The sequence below is a fragment of the Sceloporus occidentalis genome, unplaced genomic scaffold, assembly GCF_023333645.1.
Source record: "Sceloporus occidentalis isolate IW3139 unplaced genomic scaffold, rSceOcc1.0.p SCAF_1, whole genome shotgun sequence".
NCBI classification, from domain to species: domain Eukaryota; kingdom Metazoa; phylum Chordata; class Lepidosauria; order Squamata; family Phrynosomatidae; genus Sceloporus; species Sceloporus occidentalis.
The window spans coordinates 198,241,257-198,265,105 of NW_028316981.1; the positions used below are offsets into that span (position 1 = coordinate 198,241,257).

At 41.4% G+C, this 23,849-nt stretch overlaps 2 protein-coding genes across 13 annotated transcripts in view; both read right to left on the reverse strand.

Moving 5' to 3' along the window:
* The window catches only part of SUSD1 (sushi domain containing 1), a 51,921-nt gene extending 50,437 nt beyond the window's left edge, over positions 1-1,484 (reverse strand). For all 9 annotated transcript variants that reach the window (XM_089488472.1, XM_089488463.1, XM_089488489.1 and 6 more), the window contains exon 1: positions 1,363-1,484. In XM_089488472.1, the coding sequence (XP_089344598.1) occupies positions 1,363-1,462 (100 nt within the window). In that variant the 5' untranslated portion in view covers positions 1,463-1,484. The remainder of the gene's footprint in view (positions 1-1,362) is intronic.
* A 13,776-nt stretch (positions 1,485-15,260) lies between these two features.
* Positions 15,261-23,849, reverse strand: part of PTBP3 (polypyrimidine tract binding protein 3) — a 63,566-nt gene continuing 54,977 nt past the window's right edge. For 3 of the 4 annotated variants that reach the window (XM_089488554.1, XM_089488530.1, XM_089488539.1), the window contains 2 exons: positions 22,867-22,944; positions 15,261-21,329 (listed from right to left, as the gene is read on the reverse strand). In XM_089488554.1, the coding sequence (XP_089344680.1) occupies positions 21,197-21,329; positions 22,867-22,944 (211 nt within the window). In that variant the 3' untranslated portion in view covers positions 15,261-21,196. The remainder of the gene's footprint in view (positions 21,330-22,866; positions 22,945-23,849) is intronic. The other variant, XM_089488545.1, reaches the window with a different exon arrangement.

A 23,849-nucleotide genomic window follows, 5' to 3' on the forward strand; every position in this document is an offset into this window, starting at 1 on the left:
ACTGCAGTCCAATAGTATCTGGAGGGCCACATTTTGCCCACTCTCTTTTGTCACAGTGTCAGACCAACTCTCAAGAGAGGCTGTGGGGGGAAAAAGAGAGGGGAGTGAACCATGTAATGTATGACAAGTCAACCTCATGTATAAGTCGAGGGCAGGTTTTGGGGCCAAAATTATGGGTTTTGATATGACCCGTGGGTAAGTCGAGGCTAAAACTTAGGGGCATGTAGCAAAGGATGTAAAGGATGAAGCAAAGGAAAATAATGCCAAAGCACTTAGAAAATCCTGGCAGGCATAACTGTTTGTGCTCAAACTAAAGTCTGGATGGATGAGAGAGTAGAGGGGATCCATGCTTCTTTTTGATGCTCCCAGGATGGACTGAGGTCTCACCTTTTATCAGTCTATTCAGGAAAAGGGGATGCTTATATATATATATATATATATATATATATTATGAGAGTTAAAGTATGGTACTTACATTGACCCATGGATAAGTCAAGCCAAGTTTCTTTGGTCAATTTTTTGACTAAAATTTCTAGACTTATGCATGAGTAAATGCAGTACTGTATGTTGCCTTGAGCTCCTGGGGGAAAGACGGGCTACACATGTCTGCAAGCAAGCAACTGAGCAAAGGCCTCCCATGGGGATTGTGGGCCATACTCATATGCTGGGGAAAAGGCAGGAAAACAACAAGAAATGCATTTTCAGGGAACCTATTGTTGCCACCTCATATTTTTTGGAAGCATGAGCTTTGAAACAGGCGGCAGCTCAATAGGTAAAGCTCTCCTCCACATTTCTATACCAGGAACAATCCAGTTTATAGTTTGTTGTGGCACCACAGCCTTCTCTGACAGAGCTCACAAAACTACAATTCCCAGGATTCCCCTCTCACTGAGCCAGGGCAGTTAAAGCAGTGTGCCAAACCACATCATTTTTGCATTGCTGGTGCAGTGGTCCAAAACCACACAGTTCCAGACCTCTTTAACTGCCCTGGCTCAATGCTAGGGGATTCTGGGAACTGTAGTTTTGTGAGACATTGAGCCTTCTTAGTCAGAGAGAGAGAGAGAGAGAGCTCTGGTGCTACAACAAACTACAATTCCCAAGATTCCCTAGCCCTGAGCCAGGGCAAGTTAAAGCGGTGTGGAACTGGATTATATTTCTGCAGTGTGGACTGGAAGCTGAAGTTTGTTGTTGTTGTTGTTGTTCACCGCCTTGGGTCCCTCTATTGGTTGAAAGGCAGGGTATAAGAAAATATAATGATGATGATGATGATGATGATGATCTCAAAGGCAGGCTTTCCAATGCAAAGAAAGGCAGTATGTGTCCCCCTCCAGGCAACTCTATCTCCCCGCAGGCGGCACTTACCCGTTTCCTTCTCTTCCTCGGAGGAGCGGAAGGACAGGAGCAGCGTCAGCAGCAGGAGCAGAGGCCAGCCGGGAAGCCTCCTCCCTCCCTGCGAGACCATGATGCCCTCCCTCCAGACGCACCTGCCTTCCTTCCTTCGCGCCTCTCTCCAGCAGCCTCAGCCCCGCCGCCCGGACCCCCCTACCACACAGTTACCCTCGCCCGCCCCCTACCGGACACTGCGCTGGTACTGCAAGCCCCGCTCTGCCCCACAGAACCACAGCAGGGAATATGGGCAGTATGTCATGTGCTGCTGGGTTGCCCTTTCCCGCCATTTCTTCTGGGTGTCACCCTCCCCAGGGGTCCTCCTTTTACAGGGCATGTCCTCCAACCTTCTGTCCAGGAGGAATGCCAAAATGTCCTCCATTTTTAATACACACAGACACATACATATATATGTGTATGTATGTATATATATATATATGTGTGTGTGTGTGTGTGTGTATACACACTCTTTGTGTGTGAGTGTGTGTATACATACACACTCACACATATATACAGGGCATGTCCTCCAACCTTCTGTGCAGGAGGAGGAATTCCAAAATGTCCTCTATTTTGGATACACACACACACACACACACATATATATATACTCTGTGTGTGTATATGTATGTATTCAGGGTGACCAGGCATCCTCCTTGTCCAGGGCATGTCCTACATTTCAACCAGTCTGAGGAGGAATTCCCAAAATGTCCACCCTTTTGAGCATAAATATATATAAAAAACGGTGTCTCATATATATATATATATATATATATATACACGATATACTCTGTGTGTGTGTGTTTATGTATGCAAGGTGACCAGTCGTCCTCCTGTTCCAGGGCATGTCTTCCATTTCAGCCTTCTGTCCAGGAGGAGGAATTCCAAAATGTCCACCCTTTTAAGCATATATATATGCAGGGTGACTAGGTGTCCTCCTTTTCCAGGACATGCCCTCCATTTCAGCCTTCTGTCCAGGAGGAATTTCAAAATGGAGGGCATTTCGAAATCCGAAGGCTGAAATGGAGGGCATGTCCTGGAAAATATACATTCATGCTCCAATTTGAGCATGAATATATATGTGAGGTGACCAGGTATCCATCCTCCTTTCCTAGGGTATGTCCTCCATTTCAACCCCCTCTATGGGAGGGATTTCAAAATGTCCTCCCTTTTGAACATGAATATATATTTCTAAGCAGGGTGACCAGGCATCCTCCATTTCCAGGACACACCCTCTTTCAGGGCAGGATGATGAGCTGCTTCCAAAGACATCATTCACATTTTTGGGTTTCAGTTCTGAACTCTCCTCCTTTTGAACAGCATCCTCTCCTCTTCCTATGCATTTGTCCAAAGTCTCCGCTATTTGCAACACATGAGGCTGCACTGATAAGGATTACTGTTATCTTTGCAAGCCAGTGGTTAGTTGCCGCTAACAGCCGGACAGTCTATAACTTACTATCCTTCTATGATTTTGCAGAATGGTGTCATTGTTTTCATAAACCTCCTGGTTTTTCTTGTTCAAACTGTGAACCACACTTTTAAAAAACACAACCAAGCCAGCAACTGTAGGTCTGGACAAGGCCTTGGAGCACTCCTTCTGTTAACCTTTGGCCTCTTTCACACTACTACACAGTTATAGTCTACTATAACTATACAGAGCTGCATCCGCACTGCAGAAATAATCCAGTTTGACACTGCTTTAAGTGTCGTGGCTCAATGTTATAGAATTCTGGGGACTGTAGTTCTGTGAGACATTTAGCCTTCGTTGTCAGACAGCTCTGGTTTCACAACTACAAATCCCAGGATTCCATAGGATGGAGCCATAACAGTTAAAGTGGTATCAAACTGCATTAATTCTGCAGAGTGGCCACGGCCTTAAGTGCATCTGCATTGTAGAAATAATACAATTTGACACCACTTTAACTGCCACGGCTCCATCCTACAGAATCCGGTGCCACACCAAACTAAAATTCCCAGAATTCCATGGCATTGAGCCACAGCACTGAAAGCAGTGTCAAACTGGATTATTTCTGCAGTGCAGATAGTATAATAATCAAATTTTGAGTTGTGCTTTGTAAGGATTAGCTGGGCTCTGTCCTCTGACAGGTACATGTTTATCTGTAATTTTTAGGTATATTTGTATGTATTTTTACTTCTATTATGAGATTTTAATTGTATATTGTATTTTGAATGCTCTTTTTTGTTGATCTTATGCTGATCCGTGACAGTAATAAATATTTATTGTTCTGTCTATCCATCTTCACAGTTATAGCACTTTGATACGATGGCTGCACATCTGGCAACATTTTGAGAGTTGTTGTGTTTTTGTGAGCGGGATCACAGCCGTACATGAGAAATGGGAAAGTGACCTTAATTACTTGTTGCTTCTTCCCCCTCTAGCAAGGTAGGATAACAAACAGTAGTTGATAAGGAGAGTTGATAATGCAAAGAGCACAACACACCTTTTTGCAACACACTGTTGCAATTTTAACAATTAAAGGGAGGGAGACGGAGAAGGTGAAGTTTTTTAAAAAATACTTGAACTGTTGGGAAATACACTCATTGATCTCTTGCAACATGGGTAGATTAGTCTGCAGCAATGTGCGATTGCACCAGGAGACTGAGTGCTTAAAATACCAATTAGATTGTTGTTTGCCTTCAAGTCATTTCCGACTTATGGCGATCCTAAGGCAAACCTATCCTGGGGTTTTCTTGGCAACATTTGTCCAGAGGAGGTTTGTCATTCCCTCCTCCAGAGGCTGAGAGAGTGTGACTTGCCCAAGGTCACCCAGTGGGTTTCTATGGCTAACATGAGGAATTGAACCCTGGCCTCCAGAGTCATAGTCCAACATTCAAACCACTATGCCACCCTGGCTCTCTATGAATTAGATCCTATTTGTTCCATGCTTCATTCTATTTTGCCATGTTTTGGCCACCGCAAATATTACAAACACTCATGATCAGGAAGTGAGCATTTCTCACCACGGAATTTGCTAACACCATATTCAGTCCCACTCATGCATTACGGTTGAGTTATACTTCAAACGTGACATTTTAGAAAGAGGAACTAACTGCCTAGTTTAGTTTTCATCAGCTTTGGTGTGTCAAGACAAATGCTTTAAATAAACAGTTCAATAAATAAAATAGTCAAGTCTTGGCCTTTCAAAGGGCAACTAAGGCTGCATCTGCATGGCAGAATTAATGCAGTTTGACAGTGCTTTAACAGCCATGGGTCAATGCTATTGAGTCCTGGGATTATTAGTTTGTTGTGGCACCAGAGCTCTCTGTCAGAGAAGGCTAAATGTCTTATGAAACCACAAATCCCAGAATTCCATAGCATTGAGTCACGGCAGTGAAAGCGGTATCAAACTGCACTATTTCTGCAGTGCAGATGCAGCCTTGGTTGTCCTTTGAAAGGCCAAGACTTGACTATTTTATTTATTTATTAAAGCATTTGTCTTGATGCACTCAGCTCAAGGCAGACAACAGTGCACTGCCATCACCACAAGTAGAGGCGTTTGCGTGAGATGGAGATAACACATATCCTCCAAAATTTCACAGATGAAAACCAAGACATGTGTGGCCACTGGCCAAGAAACTTCACAGTGTGCTTTGGCAAAAGTTATTAATAAGGAAGAATAGCCAAGTTAGAAGAGGCCGCAGCAATTTGCTTTTATCTCAACCTACTGGGAAAGGCAAGATTCTGCTCCCTCATCTCTCATCCTTGCTGAGTTCATTAAGCACAAACTACTTTTGCACTTTGAACTCAGTTTGCAGCAACCAAAGTAAGATGAGGGAGGAGACAGAAAGAAGAAGAGAAAAACTGGGACATTTTAAGAGCAGATAAATAAGTGTGACTTCATCTGATTAATCAGCCTGCCTGCAAAATTCGGTTTTTGGTGGGTACAATAGGATGCCAAGGTTGTTAAAACAGGTCATTAATGCATTCCCTTGCACAGCATAGCATTTGGTCCAGTCATCTCCTTTGCATTTTAATTTTCTAAATCAGGAGGTTTTTCTCTATGCAGTTATGCAAGTCTTGCCCTCACCAAACCATCCTGTGCATTGTGAAATGGAAGAGACTTGCTGAATATATAAACAAGGCTCTTGTTAATATGAAATTACATTGCTTAATACAGAGGTGGGATCATGCAACCCTCAGAGGTTGAAGTGCAAGCCCCAGCAGCCCTAGCCAGCATAAACAGTGGTGGAGAATGCTAGGAGTTGCAGTCCAGCCAAATCAGGAGGGCCACATGATTCAGATCACCACTGTAAAATTATTATCTCTTGTACTCTCCGGTATTCATATTATATGAAGAAACAAAAACAACACTTTTAAATATATTTAAAATATAGGCACCCAATAAATATGCAAGTTTGCAATGGCTTCAATAGCATTTACATGTGTCATACACAAACACACAGGTAAACACACACACACTCAGTAGCTTAGCTAAATGGAAGCAAGCTCAGTGAATATAGATTAGCTTTTCACGGTGAAATGTATATTTATTTTTATGTGCTTTGCTGTCAGTTGGTCGCCTGTTGAATAGCTGGAACCGGATGGAGGGTCTGTCTTTGTGTGTGCGTCACACAGGGAGCAAATATTGTCTTTCTGGCCTATTTGCAATCAGATTAATTAACAATTGCCTCCTGGTTCTCCCATTAGGCAACCAGGCAAGCATAAGCAATAAAGTGTGCTGGAGCAGATATAACCGAAAAATAGCTGGTCTGAGGTTTTCAAGTTCTCATCAAACGCTTCAGTGGTTATTGTGCCGGCTAAACATTTTATTTTTTTTGTCTGTAATTACATTCACTGCAAAGAAAAAAAAGGCATCTTAGCAGCATCTATGTTCCATAGAGTGGGATTAATTGTAGAACAGGCAACCACAGAGAAATTAATGCGCAATAGCATAAGATACCCATAAAGAAAAATGGCAACTGAGCCAGCTTAACACACCCAACCATCCCAGAAGGAATTGAAAGGACAAGTCTATAACATTAAAAAACAAATGCCCACAATGTTAAAAAAAACTAATCCATCTCTGCTAGACACTGCTAGAGTCAAGATGTAATTATTCCATGGTCCAGTATAATGTTCAGGATTCAGTGCAGTGTACCCACTGCTGTTTCATGGCACACCTGCACTTTCCTCCCCTTCTGCCTGTCCCATAACTGTTCTCCATATCCTATCCCTCAAAGTCCTTCCTGAAGAAAGGAGCTTTTATATGGCATTTGATGCTGTGTAACTACAAACACTACAATTGCACAAAAGCACACACTTCCAAGTATGAAAACCAAGCCCTAGGAGGAACAGCTTAAGCAACTGGGTATATTTAGTTCGGAGAAGATTGACACGTAGCCATCTTTAAATTTCGGAAGGGATGTGTTGTAAGAATTTGAATCTATGGATTCAAATTATAAGAAAGGAGGTTCTACCAAAACATTTGAAATAACTTACTGGCAGAGAGAGCTATTGGACTATGGAACGGACTGCTTCAGCAGGTGATGGGTTGAAGGTCTTTCAACAGAGGTTGGAAGGCCATTTCTCAGGAGTGTTTTAGTTGTCTATTCTTGTGTGATAAGGGATTGGAGTACATGGCCCTTAGGCAATTTCAACTATGATTCTTTCATCTCTTCTATACAGTATTGCTGTATACTTCTATACATTATTGCTTCCATCTTCTTATTTTCTCCTGATCATATAGTGTAATACATGCATGCATACATACATACACAGTGGGCCCTTGGTATCTGCTGGGGTTTGGTTCCAGGAAACACCCCCCCCCCCCCCCATAGATACCATAATCTGTGGATGCTCAAGTCCTATTAAATGTAGTGGCCGAGAAAAATTGTGCCCTTATATAAAATGGCAAAATCAATGTTTGCTTGTTGGAATTTATATTTATTGGAATATTTTCAATCCACAGATGCTTGGCTCCATGGATAAACAATCCATGGATATGGAGAGCTGACTGTATAATGTGTTATCTTTTTGATTGTTCAGCATGCTACTCTTGGTTTAAATTTCCCTTTTATTTTCCAGATCTTATGGAAGAGGTTTCCTCCTTTCTTGTTCTTCTTCTCTTGTTATTGTCTTCTATTTCTTTACACCAGTTATTATACTAGTTCTCTTTGTCCATACACATACATTGCTGAGATAGGGAGAATTCTTATGTATTTGTAACATCCAAATTTGTTGTTGTTATTAAGTGCTGTCATGTCGACTTTGAGTTATGACAATCCTATATGAGAGACCTCTAAGTTACCCTATCATCAACAGCCTTTCTCCGGTCTTGCAGACTTGCTTGTCTTGTGTGGGACACTTCATACTGGCTTCAGGTACTGTATCAGTGATATAACTGACATTTTGCATCACTGTCACCACCTCTTAGGTTAAAGGTGTACAGAGAAGTCCATTGGCATCATTAGTCTATAACCAAAAAAAAAAAAAAAAAATCTAATGATCTACTTTGCACTGCAGTTCTGTCAGAATGATAAACCATGAGAGGCTGGTTTGAGTGATCGTCCCTCCATCATGACAATGCTTCATGACCAGCAGTTTCAACCATTGTCTCTTCATAAGCGCACCCATTACCTGCTAATTGTGGTCTCTGTATATGGTGAAAACCTCTAGCCCAGGGGTCGGCAACCTCCGGCCCGTGGGCCGGATGCGGCCCGCGGGCGCCTTTCTGCTGGCCCCCGGTCCCTCCTGCTGCCGAAATCGCCGCCGATTTCGGCGGCTCCGGCCGCCATTTTGAAGGGCAAAATGGCGGCGCCCATTAGGAGGCCTGATGCGGCCTCCGGAGCCCTGAAACGGGGCTCCAGCAGCCGCACTGGGCCCCTGGGAGGCCCGATGCGGCCTCTGGAGCCCTGAATCGGGGCTCCAGGAGCCGCACCGGGCCTTCAAATGGGTGCCGCCCACCTCCCTCCTGGCTCCGCCCACCTCCCCCTGGCTCCGCCCTCCCTCCTCCCTCCTATAAATGGAGGGGCGGGGGGGGAAGGAGGAGGAGGAGAGAGAGAGGGTGGGAGGGAGGGAGGGAGGGGAGGAGGAGGAGAGAGAGAGAGGGTGGGAGGGAGAGAAGAGAGAGGGAGGGAGGGGAGGAGAGAGAGAGGGAAAGGGTGGGAGGGAGAGGAAAGAGAGGGAAGGGGGGGAGGAGAGAGAGAGAGAAAGGGTGGGTGGGAGGGAGGGAGGGAGGGAGGGAGGGGAGGAGAGAGAAAGGGTGGGTGGGAGGGAGAGAGAGGGAGGGGAGGAGAGAGAGAGAGAAAAGATGAGAGGGAGAGGAGAGAGAGGGAGGGAGGGGAGAAGAGAGAGAGAGAGAGAGAGAGGGTGGGAGGGTGGGAATGAGAGGGAGGGAGGAAGGGAGAGAAAGAAAGTGGTTTGAGACAGTGGCATGCATTTTTTGCTGGTTTGTGGCCTTGCCTAGTCGCTTCCATTCTTACAAATATTGCTATTATTATTGTTGTTATCCTTTGGTATTCTCTTTGCAAAATCCCCCTGCCTACATGGACTTGCTTGCTCTTTTCTGGGTTGAGACAGTGTGCATGCATTTTTCCTGTGTTATGGCATTGCCAGCCCTAGTAGCTTCTTGCAAATATTATTATTATGCGGCTCCGCCCCCGGAGGGTGGAAACTCCGCCCTGACATGTGGCTCCGCCCCCAGATAGTGGAAGCTCTGCCCTGGCATGCGGCTCCGCCTCAGAGGGTGGAAGCTCCACCCCCATGTGTGGCTCCGCCCCCGGAGGGTGGAAGCTCCACCCCCTGGCTTCGGCTCCCCAGTTGTCTGAGGGACAGCAACCCGGCCCCCGGCTCAAAAAGGTTGCCTACCCCTGCTCTAGCCAAACATAAAGCTGCCTGTTGAACTCAACAGTGCAACTGTGTAAAATAGTTACAAAAATATTAGAAGTTGTAATTTTGCTGATCATCCCATGAAGTAATGGGCCCACACACAAGAGCTTGGATTGAAAAATGGGCCACACAGTATCACCTATTTATGATTATCCCCAAAGATGTGCAAAAGCATGGAGAAATATAGTGCAGGACCAGCTGGGGAGGTGGGGGGTGATTTCTCCCAGACTCCCAACTTCCCCTGGGACAAAACACCTACTTTGCAGGGAGAACCCAAAAGCCGCTTTGCTTCCTGGCTGGCCAGCTACTGGAAGGGCAACATGAGAATTCAATCCCCCAGTTGCATGAGCTCTAGTGAAGGTTAAACCCTTAGGACAGCCACCAAAATAGCCTCCTTCCTCACCCTCCCAGCCTCCCGTCATGTGGATTCCATGACTATCCTTCACCAGATGGATGCCATAGTGTTCATCAGACTCCTACTTTCTCCCCCCACTATCTGCCACAGATGGTCAAGCATCTGCTTAGCCCCATCCCCCTACCAGGCTGGCCAACAGGGCCTACACATCCCCTTGTCAATCCTTAAGGAATATCTAGTTACCTGCTTGGGGTAAATGAATGCTGTCAGCTTGGTGGAGCTCCAACCTCTGAAATATTAGTCCTGGATGCACAATGAAGTGGCCTAACCATAGCATTCTAACTTCTAATTGACCTTCTCCAGGCAGTGTCAATTCAACGGGAGTCCCCTTCCCCTGGCCATAACTGCCTGGGCACAACGGACCAAACTATAGTGATATCTGGCCATGAAGACTGTATAGCCCCCATGTCTTTTATTGTTTAAATGATAAGGGCCTTGCTCTTTAATAAACCTAAGTCATTATCACCTGGGTAAATGACCAAAATGTTTGGCAGAGCCCCCCAGTACTCCCTGAATAACAGTGGCAGGAGGCCATGCCACTGAAGGGAGCTCTTGCCCACTCATTCTAGTGCTGTCAGATTGCCCAGTCCAAGATGAGATCTAAAATAGATGAGTCTGGCATGCTCCCCAATATGGCCATAGATTAGGACTCAATGCCTTCCCGACTATAACCTACAATCTTAAAATGACAAGAGCAACCAGAAAACACATTAAAATTGCAGCGGTTGAACATAGCCAAAGACTTCCAGTGGCCAAGCTAGTGAATACACAAGATGATCAGATGTCCTAACCACAAAGGACAAGGCACCACAAAAATGTAGGACATTACCAAATGAATGCTAAAAACAATATAAATAATACACTTGCTTCTTAGTTATGCTCAAAATGGAGGGCATTTTGGAATTCCTTCTGGTTGAAATGCAGGACGTGTCCTGGAAAAGGAGGACATCTGATCATACTGTGAATACATGGAACACTCATTCCCATAGGAGATGCAGTTCAGGCTGCTGCAGTCTGAATGGATGGATCCCTTTTAGTCCTAGTGCGACCAGGGCCCTGGAGATGACGGACCAGAACTAGTATCTTTTTAAGGGATCAGCATGGCAAAATAAGGCTATGTCCCCTTGCCTTAAATTTATTCTTGAAGTATTCCCCCCCACACACTTAAAAACAGAAAAAAACACTTCACTCTTGCACTAAAAAGGCTCATATTTTCTCAGCCACTTCCAGAATGACAGACATGCAGTTTGCTTGCAACTGCAGAATGGCTCAGGGAATATTCACTCCTGTTGTCTCACCCACACTTTTTGCCAGGCAGGCTCAGGACTGGGCCAATGCTTCCCAGGCAACAAGGATGCCCCTGCCATTCCTCTATGCCTGTCAGCTGGCATTAGCAGAGCTGGCATTCTTTTCCCCCTCGGCTGCTGCTGCCTGGATATGAGCCAGTGAGTGGGTGGCCAATGCTCAAAGGGTGGGTTGTTGCTCTGAGAAGTGGATGCATCCAATGATGCAACTTATTTCCCTGCTAGTTTTTACTTCTGCCCTGGCTGACAGGTGGATGTCCCATGCATTAGAGTGTCAGCAAGTGTCAGCAAGAGAAATGGAAACTCACCTGTTTCTCCTCAGTTTTAGTGGTGACCATCACATGATGTTTCACAGATTTCCCACAAATGATGAAGCTGAAGCAACATCTACAAGTTGCTGTTGCTAAATCCCTGTAACTTTTGTCCGGAACAGTTTGTGCAGTTATTGCAACAAAGTGTAACTACTTTACAGCCTGCTTTGCCTTAAGTGTTAAGCAGCTAAAACAGGTCTGGCCTTAGTGTTCGACAAAGTAAGACAGCCACACTCCAGCCATTTCACCTAACGTAGGATAGGCTCAAGGAAAAATCCAAAGGGGTAGAGGAAGAGACCCAGTGTGGCATAGTGGTTTGAGCATTGGACTAGAACAGTGATGGCGAACCTATGGCACGCGTGCCAGAAGTGGCACTCAGAACCCTCTCTGTGGGCACATGTGCCATTGCCCTAGCACAGAGTTTGCCAGTTTGTCACTAGAAAGCCAGAAGGACATGGCACTTTGCAATAAGTAAGTGGGTTTTGGGTTGCAGTTTGGGCACTCAGCCTCTAAAAGGTTCACCATCACTGGACTAGGACACTGGGAGACTAGGGTTTGAATCCTGGCTCAGCCATGGAAACCCACTGGGTGACCTTGGCCAAGTCACATTCTCAGTTTCTGTGGATGGCAATGACAAACTCACTTTGAAGAAATTTGCCAAGAAAGCCCCTTGATAGGCAAATGCCTTAGGGTTGCCATAAATCAGAAATGGCTTGAAGGCACACAACAAGAAAAATAGAGGAAACGGGGTTTGTGTGAGAGCATTCCTAAATCTTTGGCTATATTGCCTCTTAAATCTTTATCTCTGGCCCCACCTCTGTTGTTTGGGCTTGGAAGCGGGTAATACCATCGATGAGAACCAGTGTGTTGTAGTGGTTTGAGAATTGGAGACCTAGATTTGAATACTCAATCAACCATGGAATCCCACTAGATGAATTTGGACAAGTCACATTCTCTCAGTGACAGAGGAAGGCAATGACAACCCCCCTCTGAAGAAACATGCGAAGAAAAACCCTGTAAATAGGTTCACTTTATGGTAAGTCAGAAATGACCTGAAGGCATTGAAGAACAAATACCTTCATTCCTTTGGGAAGAGAAAACAAGGTGCATGGTAGCATGTTCTCTCAACTGATTTAAAATATAACACTTTAAAGTCAGTTCTTTATCTGTTTAGGGAGATATACACACCTTGAGTCTGGTGCCCAGGGCAGGATGCAAAAATTTTTGGGCCACCTCTGAATTTAAAGAGAGCATGTTCCAGTAAGATCCCTAACCTCCTATTATTAACATATCTGGGCCACCCTTTGTTTTCTGAGGAATTTGGCATTAGGTTCCCCTATCCCCATTTTATCCTCAACAACATGTAAATCTGGTTAGGCTAAGAGGTAACAACAGATCCAGTATCACCCAGGAAGCTTCAGACCTGAATCTGCTTGGTCCTACACACAGACTAACTGGGCAATATATGTCCAGCAGGGCATGGACAACAACCTCTAGCTTTAAGATGTTCATCATGGTAGCTTGGGTGGGAAAGCTGGGAGATAAAGCAGAAGGAACTGTTTAAAATGCTGAGAACAGAGATAATGAAGCAAGCACTGGTTATCAGATAAACTTTTAGCTTGCTCATTACTGTTTTCTGTTGATATTTTCCCACATATTCAGTAAGCTAGCCCTTAAAGAAAAACATCTGCAAAAAATGTCCATGGTTCTGAATGACAGCCCTTCAAAGGTAACTGCTAAGAGTTTCTTGCAGGTCTCAGCAGCACAGCAGTTGACATAGAAGCAGAGCATTGGACACTGGTTTACAGCCAGTGCTGAGCAGGCCAGAAGTTTTCTACTGCCTCTGCTGCTATCAGCTGCCTTTGGTCTCTCACTGCCAACTAGCTAACAGCCATTCCATCAGGCTAGCTAAACTATCCTAGAAGGTCATGATAAAGCATTGAAACTTCAGTTTTTATCTTCAGTTTTTATCATGTTTATCTTGCCTTGTTTATCATGTTTTTTAGATTGTAAGCCCAAGGGCAAGGATGACCTAACTGCAAATGACTAAACTTTCCTGGAAGTCTTTTTGGCTAAAGAGCATGATAAAAAAATGGTTTCAAGTAAGTAATCAATACATTTGGAATCTTTTGAAGAAGAGTATTTTATGATGGTCTTTAATAGTTGCATCCCTTGTATGTCATGGAATCCCCTTCCGTTTCAAGTATCTCAGGACATCTTTAATTGGCAGAGACTTACTGGAATATGGTTAATTTGCAAGATTGTGAACCATACACTTTTGACAGCAGAAAGGGCTGGTTCAGGTCATATACTAATTTGAGTGATTGGAGAACATAGAGATATTGGTTGGAACAAGGTTGTTCTGTAATTGAGGAGAAATCCAAGAGGAAGATTTCAAATAGGTATGCCTGCCTTAAATTATTTTGCTGTATTAATTTACATTTAAATTTCTCTGTGTTTTAACACCAGCCAATGTGTGTGCATTTCCCACAAGAAAAATTTACGCTAATAAATGTATTGGCATAACTAATTTGTACAGTATATAGAGAAGCAAAAAGTGTTTTAAAATGGGGAAAAAAGCCACAATGGCAGAGGGGTGAAACAACAATAGTCAGCAAAGGTAGTGAGTCATCTGTCCAAACAAACTGCAGATTAGTACCACTTTAAGCAAGATGTTATTATCAACTTTAAGATATCTTCACAATTGAAGCAGAAAAAAAAAATGTCAAAATTACACTATCTACTATGGGGCTTACATTTTACTTTTGAGAGAAAGTTTGATCCTATTTAGAATCTTTTCTGCACTACAAACACCAGCCCGGACTGCAAAGTGGAATATTTATCTGGGACAACCAACATCAGGAAATGGGCTGTATGAGGCTTGCTCAACCAGTTTCCTGCATGTTATTTTTAGGAATGAATTGTGAGTTAAGACTGAGCAGAACACTCTTAACAAATGTTTCTTCTCACCAACTCCATATCAGTTATGGAGCAGCAGCTGCCTTTTATTGTGTTGCATGGGAAATCATTTCCAATCCTCCATCCACAGAAGGAACATCATCCTACTGATAAGTCTCAACCTACTTTTGTGGGTATAAGAACTGGTCCATTTGACCCCCCAGAGTGGGGAAAGAGGATGAGGATAGTATGCTCAAGTGCCAGCCCCTGGTGGGTGAAATTTAAAACATACACACATAGAGAACAAAGTAGGACAGAAGAAGAAACAGTTGAGAAGCTGATTTGCTATAGTTTTTTTCTGGTGCAAAAATGGGGGGCAAATTGCAATTAGCAACCAGAGCGATCCATGTACTGGCCTAGGATCAAAAGGTGGAAATTGTGTGGTCCTACAAGCTGCAGAATTTCAACACCTAGCAGCCCTAGCCAACATAATGCGAGTGATGCTGGAAGGTATAGTTCAACATCTGGGAGTCACACTATTTCTACTGTTACTAAAGAATGTGCTGCAACACCTACCATTAAGTAGACTTGGGTACAATATGAATCATTGCAGATGTGTGTTCCCAAGAGCACCTGTGCACAAATTTGAACATACTAAAAGTTGAGCAACCAGCAAAGGTGGTGGCTATTTAAACTTGTTTTGCCAGTCCTTTTGAAGTAATGAGCCAACCTCCTGCCTTTTTAAAAGTAAGCAAGGTTACTTCTGTTATAGGGATGTTGCATGAAAATGATTGTCAAAGACTCCAGACACAATCCAAAGAGAGCAAGTGCAGATGAACTAATAGAAGAAAGAAACACAAATAAAAAGACAGACATTAGCTTTACAATTAGAAGGAAAAACCCAAAGTAATAGACAAGAACGCAGAAAAATTTGAGAGTACAGATGTCATGACATTTATTAAGAGGCATGCTACAACTAGAGTTGTTAGAAAAAGAGTTAAGTATAGGTACTCAAGTAATAATCAGCAAATACACAAAACTTAAAAGAAATGGAGTATACGGCAGTGTACAGAGGTTCAAATTAACCATGCACTACTCAGTTAGAAAATAGGTTTCTTTAATATTTCAACTTCTTTGCATTTATAACATCAAGTCATCTCAACAACATGGAATCCTTTTCCCCCTCCAATGCCACAAGCTGCTTAACAAATGAAAGCTGGTACTGTTGCTTATCAAAATATACAAGACAATTGATGTTTTTTTAAATATAAAAACCATTTTATACTTGTTCCCAAAAACCTTTTTTTTTTTTTGCCAGGTAAAAAATGTTGTTACAAATATTTACAGCATTTTCTTGTGTTAGATGAATATTTTTACAAACTTAAAAAGGGATTTGTGAACATATGAAAAGTTAGGGAATGTCTGACTCCTGTAAGCATGCACCTTTTTTCTCTGAATACAGTACTAAGTATCCACTAGCCTGCTGCCTTATGCCATTACATTTGGTTCACATTTTTAAAAACAAAAATCTAATTTTTCATTAAGTAGTCCATTTACCATCAGCATTCAAATAAAAGGCCACTTTACACTGAGTCTTTCACAAAATAGTGAGAGAGAGGGAGAGAGAAAGAAAACTGGCAAGATGTCTCAGTAAAACCAGAGCAGACAATCTTTGGTCATTGCAATGAGGTGACAATCTGATGCAACAATTTGCTTGGTCAGCAACTGTATTTTGAGAGGGGTTGGATGAATTGTTTTCAGGAACTGGAGAATGAATTGGGAAAAGAATTAAAACATGGTTAAGATATGAATCTATGTACATAAGCTGGTTAGGTTTTTCATTATAATCCCAAATACTGCACATAGATCCAAGAATTGAAAGTTCTGCCAAAGCATGCACCCTTCATTTATAAAGGAGGGTCTATGGATACGAGGACACTTGGTATTTTATTATCGTTAAAAGTGGCAACCACAAGCCAAATGTTGAGGAGTTTAACTTGGATTCTTGCATGGTGCAGCATGATTCATGTTACAATGGTAGGAAGAAAAAGGTTAATAAACCCAGCTGAAACAGTTAGCAACTGACTATGACTGCACATATGGACAGTTCATGGGTCATTTGGTATTTTACTATATAAATACATTTTCTTGCAAACAAGAGTATTGAGTCTAAAGACTGAAAGATAGCAAAAAAATTACACATCTACTGAAGGCACATAAACTTTGGTCCCATTGTTTTTCTTTTGTAAAAACCCTGAAATTAAAATTTTAGATGCTTTAAATTTCCTCAAATAATTTCTAATAGTGAAGATTTGTTTTAAAAATTAAAAACAGTCTCAAATACAACATACAGATCTCTTTGCAAAGACAATTAGAATTTTGTTTGCTTCAAGAAAATCTCTGTGCAATTTGAACAGTTTTCAGCACAAATGTTTAAAACTGGCAGTTTTGTCAAAGTTACCAGTCCACAAAAAAGTCAAGGCAAACAAAAATGGCTTTAGAACAGTTAACTACTCAGTCCCTCCCCTTTGAAAATAGCAGTACATACTACATTTAACAGGATGAAGGCTGACACTGCACTTCTCAAGTTTGTTATTCTCAGAAGACCACATCTAGAGGTCTCATTTAACTGTGTAGTGGGAAGATGGGCTTGTTCTTTGTAAAATTCACACTAGTGCTATATAGCAACAGCTTCATTCTAGTGTCACTTGGTTTGGGAAAAAGAGGTGCCACACAGACAACTCAAGGCTACATTTGGATATACAGGCACAAAGAGCCCCCAAAATATTCGCCAAGCACAGTAACAGTGCAATTGATGGGAGACACAAAAGGCAACCACATTTGGGCAAGGCTTAGAATGCATGTTTATATAAGTGTTGTAATTCATGAAGCTCTTTAGGTGATGAACGGTGCAAGGAAACTTTTAATTACGGATTAAAATTTACACACCTAATCAAATTTAATAGCAAGGCTAATAAGCAGAATACAAAGAATGGTGGCTCTTGACGAGTCTGCAGCCATGCTAGATCTGGGGGCCATTTTTCTGCCTGTGGGGTCCACCAGGAGCTGCCCAGCCTGCCAAAAATGAAATAAAACAAAACTGGAATCATCTAGAAGCCTATCTCTGGTTTCGAAACATTCTGAAAAATAAACCTACAAGGGAGGCAGGAATGTGACCTATTTAAAAGGTGTCATGTTGTTGCTGGAGGCTTCCAGAAGAGGGAATTTGTGTTTTTTTTGCTAGAAAAAGGGGAGTCTGAACAAGTCTGAGGAACTGGGGTGTGTATATAAGGGGAAAAAGCCTTGGTGCTACATGCAGCTCCAGGGCTGCACTTTGTTCACCCTTGAGCTATGCCTGCATGAAAACACACTCAGCCCTTCCTGAGTTAGATTTTCATTCCAGTTTGTATCCAAAGCTAGTAGCAGCAGGTCTTTCAGGTGAGTGCTATTATGGTTTTGCTACAATCAACTAAGTAATGACAGGCAAATGCTTGGTCAAAAATGGTGCCAAGACCATTCTTAAAACTAGGTCTTCCTCAACACTGAAGAACTTTGGACTTGGTTACATTTGAACCATTTTTATTCTGTGGTACTGTAAATTGGGAATGTTCCATCTCCCTTAATTTGCTTTAACAGGATCCCCTTATGATGAGTAGAAGCTTTTATTTTATTAAACTGTGGATCTTCACTCAAGAAAATGTCCATTCCGTATACTAAAAAGGCACCTTCACTGAAGCTGCACAATATACAAATGTTTTTAAATTTGATTAGAAGCCAAAATGTTATCAAGCCCTAATGCACATCACAAATTCAACAGGAGACAAATGCCTGACACACAGGAATTGGTGACTTGAACAATATTACAACGTAATGACAAGGGCCACATAGTTCTAAATCTCAGCCATTTTTATCCTCAATGAGTGAGAAAACAGAAAGGACTGAATTGACAAAATGCATGCTAGGAAAGATCAAGTAGTCTAGAAAATGGGCTATTCTATGCCAAGGTGCTTCACAAGGATATTTTTGTAAGGAAGGATGTTATTCAATAACCATACCTTCTAGAGCACCTTTATTTTGCAGAACATTTGCTATAGTTCTATATGAGTGCTCTGCAGCAAAGGAATGAAAAGACAAGAAAATGGTAAAGTCAACTGTTGTCTCCATGCCAGTTCAAGGAATTACCTTCTATGGTATTTGATGGGAAAGTCAAGCTAACTATTGCCACAAAATGAATTATTTTTAAATGCAAACAAAGTGTGTACTGCCATTTCTCATATTTGTATCTCATGAAAAAAAAACTTTTGAAAATAATATCAACCCCCAAATGCTGAACACACATGCACTACAACCAAGATGATTTATACATAATAGAATATGATTATGACAAGACCACACATAATATGAGTATATTCAAAATGAAAATTTTTAAAAAGTTTCCCAGCAGATCTGTAACTGTATGCCCTACAACTCAGACTGCAGGTAGAACAGAAATGACATTTTCTAGGGACTAAGTGAAGCTATTTTTCATGTTAAGTTGACCATTTATTCCTCTGTTAACACTACAAAGTTGAATTTATGGTTTTTTTAGATTAGTTAAATCAATAAATTAAATGCCTGCAATGTGTATCAATATACACAGCAGATATTTCACACAGCACACACACACACACACACACACACACACACACACACTCCATTCTTGATATTATACATGCTAATGCTCAGTCTCATAACTTGTTTTTTTCCTGCTTCAGTTACATTCATCAACTCCAATAACATCCCCCTTTGTAGCAGCATTAAACGCATGGTGACCAAGCTTAAAGGTAACTTGGCAAGTTACAGTGAGGAGGCATATTCATTGGGACTCTAATCCAAGAAGCTATTTCACTGCTGTTTAAGTAGGTTCTCATCTTGAACATGCTTATTTGAAGCTTGGGTCCACTGAAATCAATTAAATGAAGGAGACACATTTAGGATCAAGTGCCATGTTAGAATTAGGCACCAGTTGGATCACATTGCTAATCTGAGGAAAGATCTTAGTGCACCAGGCTTTTGTTTATACTGTTATTTTGAAACAGCTGTGAAGGTATGGCAAACTGTGAAAAAGAGGTCAGTTATTACTGGACACTAATAGATTAATTTATCTGGTGATATAACAAAATGCCCATGCTAATCAAGTGTCCAAAACTGATTTTTACCTGACTAATTTCCACAGATTATAATTTAAGGAAGCAAGTGTCTCAGTGCCTATCCCTTCATACTACAATGATGTTACCAAAAAACTTCTATCTCAACAATAAATGATCAAGATACCTTTGTAAAAGGAGCTTTGAGCTAGATCTAAACCTATGGGAATTTTTTTTGCCAAGCAGCAACTCGTATTCACAGAACAACCTGCTAAAAAATCCCAAGTACAATAAGCAATTTGCTAAAAATCCCAAGGACAATAAGCACGCTACAAGTTATTACACTCCAATTCATTTCTTAAGTGTTTGCATCCATCTTCAAAACAATTTAAAGGAGTAACCACCCTTATACTTGCAAGGAATACCTTATAAAACAATGAAAAATTTCAGTAGACATAACATCTTGAGACACCTCTAAAAACACTGTATTACAATCATAGAAATAATTTGTGTATAACTATATTTCACAAAAAATAGTAAGATTGCATCTCATCTTGCTCTCCAAATAGGAGTGAACATTCAGTAATGAAGTTATGGTATTTATGAAGGAAAGCCAGTCTACATTTAGTACAGCAAGCCCAGTACTGTTGGGTGAAAAGTAATCCTGAGGCAAAATATTCTCAAAGAGCCAGTGGCTCAACAGGTTAGATATCATCCAGAAACTGAAGAACATTCTATAGAACCCAACAGTGGTATCATTCAACTGCAACTCCCAAAATATTGTGAAGAGGCCTATAATGATGTTCACTGAGTTATCTTCAGTCCCTACCTCCCCATCCCTGTACCAAAGCACCAAAAATCTGATTTGACTATTACTTATTAAAAACATTTTTGAAATCACCAGTTTAAAAACTAAGACAAAGGGGATAAACCTCACCAAGCCACAATACAGTTCAAAGATACTTCAGATAAAACTCTAAACTATTGTATCATTATAAGCACATAATAAGGCACATAAGAAATTAAGTAAATACACAGTAATTCTGATTTTAAGTATTAGAGATTATAGTGGTACAAAAAACCCTTGAGGTTTAATTTTATATTTTTAAACAAGACCTTACCAAAAATAACCTTTCTAAAAATTTGTCAAACCATATGACAGACCTGAATTTTTTTCCTTAAGAGTGTAAACATTTTTTTTTTCTGAAAGAAATGTACAAAACTTGAAATCAGGACATATCTTTTCCTTTCATTTTCTCCAAAATCTTATTACACATCATTTCATAGTACTAAAAGCTAGTAACCTCTCTCACCATGATTTAATACCAAGTTAAAAGTGTGATCACTGTTGATCACATTAAGACAAATTATCTGTATCAATCACATAGTATATCTGGACATTATTTTACTTCATGGAGAAAGAAGGCACTGCCTTTATTCCAAAATGTTCAAAACAGGTGCTGATTAACATGTTAGTTGATTGGTCAAAGAAATCCCCCCTCCTACAGAAAATAAAATTCTATGTAAGTAGTGTTAAAGGCCATCCACTAAATCTATTTTGAAAATATTCTTCTGATAGTTTAACAGGACACAGAAATGTTGGGTAACATTATTTTGGAATAAACACTAAAAATTATGTTCCTGAAATCATTAGAAAAGGAGGGCTTCTACTGAAAATGTTATTAAATACTATAGAAGAAAATTTTGTGGAAGGCTATTAGCCCACTTGAACAGAAAAAGATATGGAAAGACCATCCCTTGATTTGTTACTGTGTATAGAATTACACATGAACCACTCAAGTTTCATTGTTTTAAGGATGCAGCGTTGGTTTTGGCTACTCCAGTCTCTGTCTGAAGATTTTACTGGTAATTGTGAGCTGGGTCTTAAAATGGAAAAGGTCACAGAAATGTCAGATTGTAGATTTGGAGAAGGAAACTCTGAGGTGATGGTTTTCTCCAAGGTCATGATTATGAAGCTCAATAAGAGCCTGGATTGCCTCTTCCACAGAGCCCAACTGGATGAGTGCCATTTTGCGATCTTTCCTAAAAGTGAACAGTAAATAGTTAAACCCAACCTCATATAGATAAGTCTTCAGTTCCCAAAATTGTAATGAAATTACATGTAAAATACTGTCTGGGTGACTTGTAAAACACAATACTAATTGAAAAGAGCAAATTTGATATGGTATAATATGGAGCCCTGGTGGCCCAGTGGTTAAATGCATGTACTGCAGCCACTCACTCAAAACCATAAGGTTGTGAGGTCAATCCCACTAAAAGGGCTCAAGTTCGACTCAGGCTTGCATCCTTCCGAGGAGGTCACTAAAATGAGTACTCAGATTGTTGGGGGCAATTAGCTTACAGTTGTAAACTGCTTTGACACTGCTAGTTCGGTATGAAGCGGTATATAAATGAAGCTGTTTATAATCCTAGAATCTGTAGGTACCGTATATACTCATCTATAAGTCGACTTCATGTATAAGTCGAGGGCAGTTTTTGAGGCCAAAATCATGGATTTTGATATGACCTGTGGATAAGTCGAGGGCATGTTACAAAAGATCTAAAGGGGGAAACAAACCACCACTTCCCTCTCTACATCTCCCTCTTTGAACCTCTCTCAAGGGTCACAGTATCAGCATGGGGAAACAAGTCTGGGTGCATACATACATACACATACACACACACACACCTCTTTGCATCAGCATTTCCAGGCTCATGGCTTGCACAAAAAGGGGCACCATCCTTGCTTTCTCCCTGCCTTTAAGCCCAGCATTTCCAGACCTTGGCTAGCAAAATAAAAAAGAGGACACCAGCCTTGCTTACTCCCTGCCTTTAAGCCCAGCATTTCCAGACCTTGGCTAGCAAAATAAAAAAGAGGACACCAACCAGCCTTGCTTTCTCCCTGCTTTTAAGCCCAGCATTTCCAGACCCATGGCTTGCAAAATGGGGTCCAAGCCTGGGCATGCTCCCTCTCTCTGCGTCCCTTCTCTCAGCAGCTACTTGTTAGCTCCAGCTGAGAGGGAAGGCTGAAGGATCTCACACACACACACACGGAGAGAGGAGAGGCTGCCGGCACTGGGACTCAAACAGGGAGCTGTTTATTTGGCTACAGAGGAAGGTGGGAACTTTTTTTATGAACTTTATCAGCAGTAGTAACCTATTGCCCCTTCCATAAGTCGATCCTTGATTTTGGAGTCCATTTTGGGGCATAAATTTTTCGACTTATAGTCGAGTATATATGGTATTTCATCCTGATGACACCTCAGAAAAGGCACAGTGCTGGGAAACTGAGTTACTAATTGGATGGCCTCCAAACAAAACAGATCTCCCTTCCATTTCAACTTGAGATGGTATTTTGTCAGATTTCCTGCTATATTGTAGAGTTTCTGCCTCTTTATTTACAGTGGAAATGCAAGAACAAGAGCATATTTAAGCTGAGCAACTATATTTTGTTGTTACAAGACTAAACATTTTGACTTAATGTTATTCCTCATTTCCTGACCATTTGTATCAAATTGTCCATACGTATTAAACTGATGTGTTCCCTTCATAATATTAGCAAGTTATTGTGTAAACTTACGGAAAGAATTTGAAGGCTTTCACAATACAGCCAGTGCCAGCAAAAAGATTCTTTAGGTCATCAACTGTGACAGAAGGTCTGTAAAAGACAATTAAATCCCTATGATCAGTTAAATAGCCAGGTTAAACAATAATGAAAAATAATGAACTGTTTTACGGCATGTTTAAGGCTAACCAATGCATCACCGCATCACCTTTCATGGACCAAGGCCCATTTCATCAGATGTATTATGTGGATACTAGACCATGAAAATGTCAGGGATGATGGGAGTTGTAGCTCTTCACCTCTGGCTCGAACTCACCACCTTGTTACGCACCGGCGCTGACCAGTTTTGGCCAGTGGTTAAAGCTTTGCTCTAAAGCAGCAGAGTTACAGAGAACAGGCTGAAGACCCTGACAAACTCTCCAAGCCTTCTCACTCTTGCTTCCACAGAAGTCTTCCCACTTCTTCAGGATCCAGCTGCCTCTTGTATCTTCACTCAAGACACCAGACAACTCAGTAGTCTTATATAAAAGATCTACTTTATTCTACTATATACAGCTCCAAAACTATCCAATACAACAATACTCCTCCACAACTACTACCCACTACTACTACCCACAAAATACATTGGGATTCATAGCCATTATTATAGTCATTGGAAAATACCACCCACTGTTGTCTGTTTCCACCCAGTGGGCGTGTACATCCACTCTCATTGGTTCTCTTGGTTCATCCCTCAATTAATGATTTCATCATCTCAGCCTTGACCACTTAACAATTCTCAGGTGTGTTCAATTATCCACTTTGCATTTCTGTCCTTGGCATTTAGGACTTGTTAATTCCATTACCTTTTACACCTGTGTGGCTTTTAATTGCTTCTGCTGAGTCACCCTGACTCTCACATACATGTTTTATTTCTTTCACTGTATATCCCATGTTGCTTTTTCCTTAACAGAAAACTTATTTCACAATCATTTAAAGTCTGATAAGGCTTGTTGATG